The following is a 15,143-nucleotide window of genomic DNA, read 5'->3' on the forward strand; positions in this document are numbered from 1 at the left end:
GCTGATTACTATCTCCAATAGTTTAAATTGCTTTTTTGGACACTAGTTATAATCTCATTATAACTCTTCCCCATAATATTTTGCCTTTGACTTTATATTCTTAATTGGTGTTGGGTTTGAATTTTATAAGTTCCACTTGGCAAGAACATTGAGTGCTTGCTGGAAAAGCTTTTGAGCTCTTGTATAGGGGGCAACTTTTTAAATCAGTTAAATTTCTCTTAAGAAAAAATGATGATAATCTGAGTCAATGTTTTGAATTTTCTCTAATTTCACTTTTCAGTCAATACCTTAAGTAGATTGGATTAGAACAGTATAAGAAATATATTCTCATCTTTATCATTTAACTTGCTGTCAATTTGCTCTATTTGTTTATCTGATTACACAGAGACAGCTGATTTTAAATTGATTCCCATTCTGGCTAATAGTCATTTTCAAGTCTAAATATAGTCATTCTTGTTCTGTGCTGTTCTGGAATCTTCCCCATGTTCAGCACTTTTTGGACTCTTCTTGAAGAAAATATTAATTCAGTATATCAGACTTCTGTGTAGCCCAGAAGCATCTAACCTCTATCATTTCTTGATCCTCTTTTCACCTTTATATGTATTTACATTAAAATGACTACACCTCTTTGAAGAAAGGTATAGAAAGGTGAAGAAAAGAAAGTTATTGGCTGGAAGAGGAATTGATTGCTATGTTTTGCATAGTGAGGTTTCAAGAAGAGCTATGGGTAAATTTAGCATTCCTCTCTGTTGGCCCAGTTAACTCTTCCAAAGTAGGGGTCTATGAAAAGTAGCTATGTAATGTGTCCTTTGAGAAAATGAATCTGGGGCTGTCTAGCCAAATAAATTAAGTCAGTTAAGCATTTAAAACCAAACCTTTCACAAGCTAATTCCCAATGTATATTTCCAGATTTAATAAACATTATTCACTCACCTTCAATACTCTTTAGTTCAGTCAAAGTGATCTTACTATTTCTCAACAAATTCCAATTTGCTTCAAAGTTGAGCACAAAGACTATATCCTAGAAGGGCTTTCCTGGCCACCTGGTTTCCTAGTATTACTTTACTCCCTAAATTATTTCATGGTACATAATATGCTTTGCAAGCTTTAAAATGCTACAGAAAGTCTAGCCATCATAATTATATACACATGTTGTGTACTGTGATGTAATGCATGCTCCTCAAAGGAAAGAATGATTTAATTTTTGTATCTGCATTCCCAATGCTGACCCCAATGTGAGGCGGCTATTAAGTGTTTAATAAATGCACTTTGATTGCTAGTTAATTCCTAGTGAAAGGCATTCCACCAAACAGGGAATAGACCAAATCAATTCTTGAAAATCTTCAATGATTACATGTTGCTACTTAACTGGTTTATTTGCTTTTTCCTGTGTATAACTGTCCATCTTGTGCCTCACTTGTACAAGATGCTACTCCTCCCCTTCTGCATTTCTTAGAATTATTAGAACTCTTTAAGACTCAATTAAAGTGCCACTTCCTAAAAAGAGTCTTTCTTGATTCCAATTGTACTTTCTTCTCATCTCTGTTCCACAAATTACTTCATATTCAGTCACCTGGATATACGTGAGTAAATATATAATACTTATATGCATACATTTCCTCAAGTAAGATACAAACTCCTTAGAGGCAGGTACTAATTTTTTGGGGGAGGTATTAATCTCCACATCTCACATAGTACCTGGAACATGGTAAATGTTTGGCAAACTGGAATAATTAGAATGCAGAAAAGCATAAAGGAAAAAAAGATGGGCAGTATGAGAACTGACATTGAGGAAACAGTAAAAGACTGAAGAAATCTTCCAGTGCACTAAGTAGGTCGTACCTGAAGGATTTGTAAAAGAGTATAGAAAAGAATGACAAAAAAATGAGAAAACATAGTTGGGCTATAGAAAGAATAGTCACATCAATGAGACCCATGAAAATACTAAAACAAATTAAAACCTTTCTTTAAAAACTACAGCAATTTACAGTATAACATGTACTTCATTCCCTCATTTCCCTGAGATCAATGGATTTTAGGATTTTTGTTTGCAAATTTGATTGATGTACCTTACATTTTTAATCATCATTCATTTCACTGGTGAAGGAGTACCTTTATTTATCTTTCTAAAAATGTGTTATTATAACTCAACATGCAACAAATATCAATAATTAAACCAAATATGAATCAAATCCTTAAAATTTAACTATTTGCATATTTAAAAATGTGATCACAACCAATATAGACCTATTTAAATCCTACTATGATGCTTCATCATGGCACGGGATGACCCTGGCTCCTTGAAGGCTGTGGGGATGGTACATAATCTCTGGTAGTCTCACAAAAGCCTAGTGAGAGCCTATATATCTGTCATCCAAAGACCAACCTGGCCAAGACTGGTGAGGCTCATCACTATGCTGGCTACAGGACGATGAATTTTTTAGACATAATAATTTTGAAAGACCATCTACTAACTTCTCAGGGGTGGTGATACCACATAGGCAAAGGAAATTACTGCTATTTGAAGTATTATATGTTAACCTTGTTCTATTCATTTCTTATTGGTCCACTCTTCTGTATTTAGTGATCCTTTAGATCCATTGTTTTTGCAGCACCCTAATATCCTAACATTAAAAAGGGTATCAAGAACAATTGCACTGGACAGTGAGGCATTGCTAAAAGCTGTGATCTGCAGTGGTGGAAGAAAGATCACATCTATGATAGAATGGATCTGCCAAAATAAATTTATTTAACCATTCCACTGAAGATGTTTGTTTTCAATTTTTCATAATTATGTATAAAGCAGCTATAACTATTTTTGTGCAAGTAGGGTCTTATTTCTTTAGTAAATAGGGTATTATTTACTAATAGCTTTGGATAGAAGATGTACAATAGAACTGGCAGATCTGAGGATATGATTAGATTGGGCGTTCTCATTTTATAACTGCTATGTTGTTCCATTTGCCCCATTCTTCAGTTGCAACAACAATGTAAAAAATTACTTGCTTTCTCAACATTACCATCACTGAGTGGTTTCAGTCTTTGCTGTTTTTGTCAGTTTCCTCACCTGGGATACTAACAAGTGCTTTGCTTCAGAGTCACACAGTCAGAATGTCAGCTATGGTTCTTGAACCCAGAGCTTAGTGACTTGATTCATATGCCACGACACACAATGCTTTAAGACTGCAGGCTGCAAAATAGGTTTTGACTGGTCCCCTACCCAGATGAAATCATAAATCTTGTGCAACAAGAAAATCCCTTTTCTGTTTCCTCTTTACCTAGAAATCCTCTGCCATCACATTCATAGCTACCAAAATGTAGCATATTTCCACATTTACAATACTTGATAGACTGAGGCTACTTTTGGTCAATAGGTGATAGCCTTCAGCTGGAAAATTCCTTAAAAATTAAGGTTTAAGATTTTTTATAACAAATTAATGTTTTTGATATTTGTGGAAATATGTATAGAGGAATCACACATATTTAACATATATTGGATCATTTGCTAACTGGGGAAAGGGGAAAGGGAGGGTGGCTTTTTAATAGATGATACCAGCTCACTAACACAATATTTCATAGAACAAAATTCTAATGCAACTAAACAATATAGATAATCTCATGAGGTTCACTATAATAAAACTTAAACATCTAACTATTGCTACTTAATAGTAGATGATAGAGATAAGTATCTTCATGCTTCACCACAAGTAAAAATTTCTACTACTTACACAGTAGATTCTTTTTCTTGATTCAAATTTGTTTCATGTGAGGTTGAAATAACTGATGGAGACCTAGGATACAATCCATAACCTTCACAAGAAGTAACTATCTGCTTTCCCAGAATCCTTCAAATTAAAGAAAAAGATAAAGTAACTGATCCAAGTTCACATATCATAATCCCACTGAGGTATCAAAATACAAGAATTTTTTGTTAATGTAGTTTTCTCTTTCTTTTCTTTTTTTGAGAGGCAACTGGGGTTAAGTGCTGTGGCCAGGGTTATAGAGTTAGGAAGTGTTAAGAGTCACAAAGCTGGATTTGAACTCAGATTCTGATGACTTCAAGGCCAGTGCTCTATCCACTGTGCCATCTAGCTGCCCCTTAATGTAATTTTCTGTTTTTAGGATCTATTAGATTCTGCTCTCTTCCCCTAGTACCTGAGGTGAGGAAAGGTAGATGTCCACTGTTGGCACTCTTCTTGCAGACCCTTTGTATGGATGCTCGACTTTTGCTCATATAAAAGTTCATCAATGACTGTGAACAACAACTGTACTTTTTCTGTGGCATTTCGGTCAAGTTCCTAAAAATAAATATCCCCCAAAAAATCATTTCCAGATAGGTCTAAGATCTGTTAAATTCATAAAAACTTTTTCAAGTCATTTAAATATTTGTTCAATCTGAAAAGCTATCAAATTTCTATATGAGATAAGTTAAATTACTTGATGGTTTCAGTATGTATATAAATTATTCAAATAACTTCTAATGTAATTACACCAGGACATAAAAAAAAAACTTATTCATATTTCAAATTTTAACCTTCAAATGGAAATAAACATAAGGGAAAAACATAAAATTCTACCTACACCATGGCTACACATATAGAAAACTTCTGTGGTTCAGTTATTTCAGTCATATCTAACTCTGTATGACCCCATTTGGGATTTTCTTGGGAGAAAGAAGCATTCTCTAGCTCATTTTGCAGATGAGGAAACTGAAGCAAATGGTCAAATGACTAGTGTCAGAGACAAGACTTGAACTCAGGAAGTTTTCTAGATTTGAACTCAATGACTTGAGACCCAAAACTCTATCCATTGCATTACCTAGGTGCCTACAAAGAAAAACTCTTCAAATTGAAATTTTGTTAAACTTTATTTACTATGTACTTTATGTACTATACTAGAGGAAAATAAAATATGCCAGAAGATGGTGAATGGGATGATTTACTGAATGATGAAGAGAGGCATAACTACTTAACTTTTACTTTATTATTTATTTATTTATTTTTTATTATGGAGAATGGTCTTTGAACTGGGAAAGATAAGAATAAAAATGGTTAACAGGGAGATGAAACCCAAGATAAGTGAGAAAAATAATAAATGATCAACTATTTGCCCTTCATGTATTCAAATGCTTGTTCTGGATGAATGATATTCCAGGGTATTAAAAGAACTTAAAGATGATCATTAAGAACCAGCATGCCTGCATTAAAAAATAGGTAATGGCAGAACAGCCTGATTTCCTTCTTTTAAAACTTATTAATTAAGAGATAAAGGGAATATTTGTATACCTGATATAATGAGATTTCAGCTAGCATTTGTTAAAATTTCTCATAATGTCATTAATAGGTCATCATCTCTGGTGTAGTAAATCAGGAATCTCTCCTGAGTACCAAACTAGTTAATGTTTTTATTAATGACTTAGATAAAGATATATCGATGGCATGCTTATCAAATTTGCATATTGTACAAACTGATAGTATAAATTGGGCTTCTTAAACTTTTTTTCTACTAGAAACCCCTTTTTGTTGGAGAAATTTTTACATGATCCTAAGTATATAGGTATATGAAATAGGTATACAAATCAAACATTTACTGATAATAAATCATAATTTCATGGCTCCCACATTCAGTTGCAAGATCCCATATGAGTTTGCAAACCACAGTTTAAGAAGCTGGGGCATAAATAACAGATTGGATGAGAGTCAGGATCTAAAAGTACTTAGTTGAGACAAATGAGAGGCCAAATCTAATAATAAATTTTAAGAGGATAAATATTAATAGCATTCTACCCTTGGATTAAAAAAGTATTCACTTCTGGGCATAACATTTTACATTCAGAAACAGGCAACCAAGATGGGAAGGAGACTAGAGATCACAGTATAAAAAAACAGTTTAAGGAACCAGGGATAATTGGTCTGAAGAGAAGATTTAGGGCAGAATATTTACTAACTGTTCTCAAGAATATGGAATAGACTTATTCTGCTTGGTCCTTGGGACAGGATTAGAAGGAATCCTATCAAAGATAAATCAAATTTATCAAAGATAAAAGTTACATTAAGCCTAATTGGAACTATCTAAAAGTGGAATGAGCTGCTTTAGAAATTGACTCTTTTCCCTGAAGATCTTCAGAATTTGAATGGCCAGATGGTAAGGATATAATAGAAGAAATTTCTGATCAGATATAGTCTGGACTAGATAAGTCTCTTCTAAATCTAATATTCTGTCAAAACAGTAGAACTAAATTTCTGTCAGACTACTCTTACTACTCAACAGAAAGTCATTCACCTCTTATTCAGCCAGGAGAAGAATTAAAACTATCAGACTGAATTTGCCTTGATGACTAAAAGAAAACAAAGCAATAATGGCAATAGGAAGAAGAATTTGTAGATATCAATTTTTCTATTAACTTGCAGAGTACAATGGGAGTACTATATTTAGTCCCAGCACTTGGGAACTTGGGAAAAATATTGATAATCAAGAGAATATCCACAGGAGGGTAAAAATAGTAGTGCAAGGCCTTGAATACTTATAATTTGAGGATTGTTGAAGGACTTGAAGGGTTTTAAACAGGACCAGGAGAAGAGACAATGAAGGGGCACATCACAGCTGTCTTTAAGAGTCTGAAAGGCTGTCCTGAGGAAGAAAAGCAAGGCTTGAAGTGCAGAAGTAAGAGCAAGAAGTAGAGGTTTCAAATGCTGATTAGATGTAAGAAAAAACTGCCCAGTTATCAGAGCTAACATGAAATGAGAGGTTGTGGATTCACTTTTACCAGAGGTCTCTGGGAAAAGGCTGGATGAGCACTTACTGAGTATACTGTGATGGGGATGCTCTAAGAGGTATGGCTTGGCTAAGATGGACACTAAGGTTCCTTCCAATTCTGAAATTCTATGATTCTGTAATGGGGCCCCAATTGCTCAGCTTTGTGTTAAAACCATATCTTGTCCTACTCTCCCTGACCATTCTACTCCCTTCTAGTCTACAGAGTAAGCTTATAAATAGTAAGATTACAAACTGTCCCAAATGCCAAAGGAATATAAATTACAAACTGTATCATATAGTAGCAAAATTTCCATCCTGATAATATGTGCTGAATCAGGGAAGCCATCTGGGTGCTCTTCTCCCCTCACTCCCATCCCCACTCCCAAACTTTTCTATTTCCATTGGGACCATGTTGCCTAGTGCTTGCCTAGTGCTCCCAAGTCAAATCCATGGTTACAAGAGTAATATTCTCTCTCTTCCTCCTCCCTATTCTTTTCCCTACACTACTTGTTTCCTTCATCCTCCCATTCCATCCTCATACCATCTGCCTTTGTAATCCTCTCACTACTTGTCTCTGTACTCTTTGTGCCTTGTTAAAGCATAATTGCAGCCCCACTTCCTGCCTTCCTTCTGCCATCGTGGGCTTTCTCAGGAAGTACCAAAGAACTGGGAGTGCCTGCCCCATTTCATAATTTCATAAATTAATTATCAATTCAGCTTGAATCTGTCACTCAACCTCCGGATCTATAAAAGGTTAATGCTAAATTTCTTAAATAACAATAGATAACAATTAAAGATACTAGGTCCTGAAGCACAATTATATGATAGTATATTTTAACGTAGCAGTACATCAAGAAATGTGGGAGGAAGGCTGGTCAATTCTGACTTTCAGCTTTAGCTCCTACCCTCTAAATTCTTCTAGCAGACTGATGATATGTGAACTCACACCATATCCCCAGGAGAAGTCTGAGCTGCCTTCAGTGGAGATTCCTGTGCCCGCATAACTTGGAAAGGCAAATGGTGAGTTGCCAGTATCAGCTGATGTAAAAGGTGACTCTTGTGTAATGTCAGATTCACTAAATTCACAATTTGAGAAAGGAAAAAAAAATTGAGACATCTTCATGCTTTTGCAAAATAAACTTCAGAAATTTATATACAAATGTGCTCCCAGAGGCAGAATAGAAAATTTCTAAAATGTACAATTTGCATGGTTACAGGGCACTTTAGGGTGCCATGACAACCAGCACTGAATATAATTATAATGTCACAGTAATAAGTGGAAATCATTAATATAAAGTGTTATTAATATCTTCATTTTCAAATAATGTAACTGCATAAGCTCATCAACTCTAAATATTCTCTCACTTTTTTTTTTTAACATTTAGCATAAAATAATTTTATTCTGAGCACATAAGAGCCTGAGAATTTAATGCAACAATTTAAAATATAGTCATATATTCTGGAAAATGAATGAAATTTCAGAAAAACTATTTCAGATCACAATCTCCTGGGTAATATTACTTAAAATGTATTAACATTCCCAATATGCACACTGCTTACAACTACCAAGTACCAAGTAACAGTGAAGTTTGATGACATTAAAAACAGAGGTAAATGAAAAAAGCCTCAACTTTAGAAAAAAAGCTTATTGGAAATAAAGCCATAAATACCATTATGAGATCAAAGAAAAAGGAAAAGGACCAATATGTACAAAAATCTTTATAGCAGTTATTCGTTTGTGGTGACTCAAAGATCTAGAAGCTAAGGATATGGGTTTATGAATGTGATTGAATACTATTGTGCTATAAGAAAAGATAAAAGAGATAGTTTCAGAGAAACTTGGGGAGACTTATATGAACTGAAGTAGTAAAGTAAACAGTACTAGGGGAACAATTTATATAACAATATTAATAAGAGAAACATCTTGTTTCTCTTATTAATATTGTTATATAAATTGTTTGGATGTTTAGAAACTCTGATATATGCAATGGCAAATCATAATTCCAGAGGATGCAAGATGAAATGTGCTACCCTCTTCTGGATGGAGAGGTGGATTCAGAATAAGATTAAGACATTTTAGGGGGACATAAATGTGTTCCTAAATGTGAGAATTTGTTTTTATTCAATTATGCACATTTATAAAAGGAGCTTTCCTTTATTGCTTTCTCAGTAGAGGGGTAAACTCATTTTCATTGATTGAAAAAAAAAAAAGTCAATTAAAAAAATAAATTACTGGAAAAAAAACCCCACTGAACTTCCAGGAAAAAGCCTCAATTTTGAGTAAGATAGTAGTAAAAATATTTTCATTACCTACTTCACAGCTAATGTAAAGATCAAATGACATAGAAATTGAAGGAATTAGAACAGGCAATGAGAAAACAAAACTTATCATTCTTTTTTTTTTTTTTTATAATAGCCTTTTATTTTCAAAATATATGCCAAACCATGATAACTGTAGAAATATGTATGTGCATGTTTTGAAAACAGCTTTAATCAAAAAACAAAATATATACAAATAGGTTTCAACTTTCAAAACCTTGTGCTCCTTCCCTTTCCCTTACCCTCTCCTCTAGAAAGCAAGTAATCCAATATATGAACATGTGCAATTCTTCTATATATATTTCAACAATTATCAAGAAAAATCAGATCCAAAATAAAAATAAAAATGAGAAAGAAAACAAAAAACAAGCAAATAACAAAAAAGATGAAAATACTACATTGTGATCCACATTCAGTTCCCATAGTCCTCTTTCTGGGTGCAGATGGTTCTCTTCATCACAATTTATGATCAAATGTGATAGAGAGGATAACAAAATGTAAAACAGCGCAATTTTGCATAAACAAAACCAATGCAGCCAATATTAGAAGGAAAGCAAACAGGGGAATAATTTACAAAGCATATGCCTGATTAAGGCTTCATTTTTCAAATATATAGAGAATTAAGTCAAATTTACAAAAATGTAAGCCATTCCCCAGTTGATAAATGGTCAAAAGATATGAACAAGCAATTTTCAGACAAAGAAATCAAAGCTATCTCTAGACATACGGAAAAAATGCTTTAAATCAATGTTGAATAGAAAGACTACAAATTTAAAAAACTCTGAGGTACCATCTCACATCTATCACATTGGCTAATACGAGGAAAAGGAAAATGACAAATGGGAGGGAATGTGGGAAAAATACAAAGTTGTGAAATTATCCAACTATTCTGAAGAGCAATTTGGAACTCTATCCAAAGGGCTTAAAAACTGTGCAAACTTTTTATCCAACAATACTACTAGATCTATATGCCAAAGAGAATTTTTTAAAAAGGAAAAGAAGCTGTATATACAAAAATATTTATAGGAGGTTTTTTTTTTTTTTTTTGTATATACAAAAATATTTATAGGAGTGTTGTTTTTTTTTATGGTGAAAAAGCATTGGAAATTGAGAGGCTGTCATCAGTTGGGGAATAGCTGAACAAGTAGTGGTATGTAGTTGTGATAGAATACTATTGTGCTATTAGAAATGACAAATCAGGATGCTTTCAGAAAAACATCGGAAGACTTACATGAACTGATATAAAGTGAAATAAGCAGAACCAAGAGAAAATTGAACAAAGTAACAAAAATATGTACAATCATTAGCTGTGAATGACTTAACTATTTTTAGAAATACAATGAACCAAGACAATTTCCAAAGACTTATGGTGAAAAATTATGTCCATCTTCTTTCTCAGAAAAGAAAGAGTTGAAATGCAGATTAAAGTGTATTTTTCGATATTCTTTAATATTTTTTGTATTAGGGTGCATTTTCTTTTGCAACATGACCAATGTAGTTTAGCATGACTATTTTTTGCAGATGATATGATGGTATACTTAGAGGATCCTAGAGAATTAAAAAAATTATTAGAAACATTTAAAAACTTTAGCAGAATTACAGGACATAAAATAAACCCACATTAAGTCATCATATGTACCAACAAAGTCCAGCAGTGATAGAAAGAGAAATTCCATTTAAAATAACTGTAGATAATATAAAATATTTGGGAGTCTACATCCAAAACAAAGCTAGAAACTTTATGAATATAATTACAAAACACATTTCATACAAATAAAGTTATATCTAAGCAATTGGAAGACTATCAAGTGCTGAGCTAATATAATAAAAAAGGATAATTCTATCTAAATTAATCTACTTATTCAGTGCCATACCAATTAAACTGCCAAGAAATTACTTTACAAAACTAGAAAAAATTATAAAGTTCATCTGGAAAACAAAAGGTCAAGAATTTCAAGGGAATTAATGGGAAAAAAAATACAAACAAAGGTGGTCTAGTACCAGACCGAAAACTATATTGCAAAGTAGCTGTCATCAAAACCATTTGGTACTGACTAAGAAATAGAGAGTGGATCAGTGGAATAGGTTAGGTATACAATCGTCAATGATTATAGTAATCTAGTGTTTGATAAACCCTGAATCCAGTTTCTGTGGATAAAAACTCACTATTAGACAAAAAATGCTGGGAAAATTAGAAAATAGCATGACAGAAACTAGGCATTAAGCAACACCTAATACCCTATATGAAGATAAGGTCGAAATGGGTTCATGATTTAGACATTAAGGATGATACTTTAAGCAAATTAGGAGAACAAGGGATAGTGTATCTCTCAGATCAGTGTATGAGAAGGAAGGAATTTATGGCCAAAGAAGAATTAGAGAATATTATAAAATACAAAATGGATAATTCTGATTATATTACATTTAAAAAGTTTTGTACAAATAAAGCAATGCAGATTAAAAGAAAAGCAAAAAAATGGGAAAAAATTTATATCCAAGGCTTCTGATAAAGGCCTCATTTCCAAAAAATATATATAACTGACTTAAAATTATAAGAATACAAGCCATTATCCAACTGCTAAATGCTCAAATGATATGAACAGACAATTTTTAGATGAATAAATTAAAGCCACTTCTACTCATAGGAAATAATGCTCTAAATCACTATTGGTTAGAGAAATGAAAATTAAGACAACTCTGAGATACCACTTCATACCTCTCAGATTGACTAAGATGACAGGAAAAGATAAATGTTGGAGGGGGATGTAGGAAAACTGGGATACTAATATATGGTTGGTGGAGTTGTGAATTGATCCAACTATTCTGGAGAGCAATTGGGGATTATGCATACCCTTTGATCCAGCAGTGTCACTACTGTACCTGTATCTCAAAGAGATCATAAAAAAGTTAGAAAAGGATCCACATGTGCAAAAATGTTTGTGGCAGTCCTTTTCGTAGCAAGAAACTGGAAACTGAGTGGATGCTCATCAGTTGGAGAATGGCTGAATAACTTATGGCATAAGAATGTTATGGAATATAAGAAATATAAGAAACGACCAGTGGGCTAATTTCAGAAAGGCCTGGAGAAGCTTACATAAACTAAGTAAAAGTGAACATTGTACAAAGCAAAATGATCATGTGATGCTCAACTGTGATAGAGTTGGCTCTTTTCAACAATGAGGTGATTCAGGCCAATTCCAATAGACTTCTAATAGAGAGAGCCATCTTCACCAGAGAGAGAACTACAAAGACTGAAAGTGGACCAAAACTTAGTATTTTCACCTTTGTTGTTGGTTGCTTGCTCGTTCTTTTTTCCCCCCTCATTCCTGTTTTCCTTTTTGATCTGATTTTTCTTATGCAGCATGATAAATGTGGAAATATGTTTAGAAGAATTGCACATGTTTAACCTATATTGGATTACTTGCCATCTGGGGAAAGGGAAAGGAAAAGAAGAGTGGGGAAGAAAAATTTGGAATGCAAGGTTCTACAAGGACGACTGTTGGAAACTACATGTATTTTGAAAAATAAAAAGCTATTATTTTAAAATGAATACTAAATATAAAAAAAAAGTCACACCCTTATGTATGCAGACTTTTAAAAAGTGAACACTTAGCTACTTAACAATATAATAAAATTTATGTTTTGGTAAAAAAAAAATCAAATGAGATACAAACTCTGCAACTATAAAGTTCTTTGTAAACAGTATATATGTAATTTATCATGTTACTAACTTCCAAACTTAACAAAATTGTCATCTGTAAAAGTTCTATGAACATGAAAGACCTAGCATTTTTACCTCTGGTAACTTGAATCTTTTTCATGGCTGTCATTGATAGGGGAAATTTCATCCAATTGCTCTGGAAGGGGATGATGACTAAAAGCATTTTTGGTAATTCCTCTCCTAAAAAAAGTAAAACAATATTATGTTAGCTGAAAAGAAAAAAGGATGTTTTTCAAGAATTTGATGATTTAAAGCTTATCATCCATTTACATGTGAACAAACTTTGGGGTAATCATGCTTGTGACTCCATCTAAAAAGGACTTATTACAAAGAATTCAAATGATCAAAGCCTTGTGGTTTAATATCACAAAGCCATCTATTATGCTTCAGAGGATTATGGTATCCGCTATAAAATGGTATGGATAATAAACGAAGAGGTTAAATTCTAGATTTGAAAGTCTAATGGGATTCTTCATTTGGTTTTTAATAGAATAGAAAAGCAGGAAAATTAAGACAATTACTTCCCTAAATCAGACAAAGGCACATTGATAGTGCCTATTAATTGCCAGCCTTTCTATATTTGTAGCACAAGCTACAAATCCACAGTAAATAATTTGTTTTTAGTTGTTGTTTTTTTCAGCAGTGAGGAATGAGTTTGCATCTAAACTCTTTCAACAAGTACCACTTATGACAATATCATGAACTGAAAAATAGCTAGCCAGATTTTAAGCATTAAATTCTTGGTTCTGAAACAGAGACTCTGCTTTTGTTAAGTTTCATAATAATTGGCATTCTGTGATTCACAAGTGCACGGCATTATAAGGAAGATCCTGGTATTAGAAAGGGTTTTTTTTTTGTGTGTGTGTGTGTGTGTGTGTGTGTGTGTGTGTGTGTGTGTGTGTGAGAGAGAGAGAGAGAGAGAGACAGAGACAGAGACAGAGACAGAGACACAGACAGAGACAGAGACAGAGACAACAGCTTAGAAATATGGAAACTACTGTATAATTTTCCAAATTCAATCCTAACTTGTTCTGTTGGTTGGACCTACACAATTATTCATTTGCGGTGTCTGTGCAAAATACATCCATTAATGGATTGTGAATTCAATTGCATTTTATTTTTATTTTTTTATTAATAATTTTTATTTACCAGATATATGCATGGGTAATTTTACAACACTGACAATTGCCAAACATTTTGTTCTAATTTTTCCCCTCCTTCCCTCCCCCCCAGATGGCAGGTTGACCAATACATGTCAATTGCATTTTATAATGAGAGATGCATGTGTAGGTATACACACGTTATATGTAAATACACATATATGTGGGTATATATATGAGTGTGGACATGTACATATATATGTATTCATTTCCTTAGTTTTTCTTGTGTGGCTTGATAGACTTTTCTGAGTGACTATGTATTTTATTCTGGGGCTCGATATCAATGATATAATGTCAAACAAACAAGAACACTTTGAGGGTCTTTTGTATTTATTGGGAATTCCTCCTCAATTGTCCTTTTATACACATATAGTACATTTTCCATGAAACAGTAAAATACCTTTGCTTGCTGCAGAGAGCATCAATGATTCAATGGATCTGTAGTTACTCTATAAAGACTATCCTAGGATCTTAACATATCTTGTGGAAGTGTGAGCAATGCTCTGCCTTGTTTTAGGCAAGTTAAACGACTCCTTTTTCTTTTCCTGTGAAGGTGTGATCTCTTAGAAAGGCAATGGGTCTGAGTTATGCATATTTATTTAATTTTTTTTTTTTTTAAATTGCTGAGGCAATTGAGGTTAAGTAACTTGCCCAGGGTCACACAGCCAGGAAGTGTTAAGTGTCTGAGATCACACCTGAACTCAGATCCTCCTGACTTCAGGGCTGGTGCTCTACCCACTGCGCCACCTAGCTGCCCTGGCATATTTTTAATAACTTCCTTGAAAAAAAGTGGTATAGACGCGAGAAAAGGTTAACACGTGGTTAAAAAGGATTAACAGAGTTATAGCCCATTGTTCCATACCGACATCTGTGAAATAGTAAAAACATCCCCCCCAAACTTGGCCGTCTCGTGTGCCATAATGCATTCCCTCCTAACTGCCTATTCTCTTACTCTACAGAGGCAGGCATCGTCTTCTGCGTGAAACCTTTCTGCGTCTCTCTTAGCAGCTGGTTCCTTTGCATATTTGCATTTATTCATTTTCTATGTAAGTTCTGTATATTTATCTAGGTCCCCGTTAGAACGTAGCTTTTTGCAAGAAGAGATGATTTCATGCTTTGCATTTGTTCTCCCTACATTCTGGACATTGCCCGGCACTTGAATTTTACAGAAACTGATCCCCCATCGT

At 33.6% G+C, this 15,143-nt stretch overlaps 1 protein-coding gene across 1 annotated transcript in view; it reads right to left on the bottom strand.

Moving 5' to 3' along the window:
- The window catches only part of FAM149B1 (family with sequence similarity 149 member B1), a 41,047-nt gene that overhangs the window by 25,418 nt on the left and 486 nt on the right, over positions 1–15,143 (bottom strand). Inside the window, exons 2-5 of the mRNA XM_074296844.1 lie at positions 12,872–12,976; positions 7,703–7,832; positions 4,156–4,298; positions 3,729–3,845 (exon numbers count right to left, since the gene is read on the bottom strand). Coding sequence (XP_074152945.1) covers positions 3,729–3,845; positions 4,156–4,298; positions 7,703–7,832; positions 12,872–12,976 — 495 coding nt within the window. The remainder of the gene's footprint in view (positions 1–3,728; positions 3,846–4,155; positions 4,299–7,702; positions 7,833–12,871; positions 12,977–15,143) is intronic.

This window comes from Sminthopsis crassicaudata, chromosome 2 (assembly GCF_048593235.1).
Source record: "Sminthopsis crassicaudata isolate SCR6 chromosome 2, ASM4859323v1, whole genome shotgun sequence".
NCBI classification, from domain to species: Eukaryota; Metazoa; Chordata; class Mammalia; order Dasyuromorphia; family Dasyuridae; genus Sminthopsis; species Sminthopsis crassicaudata.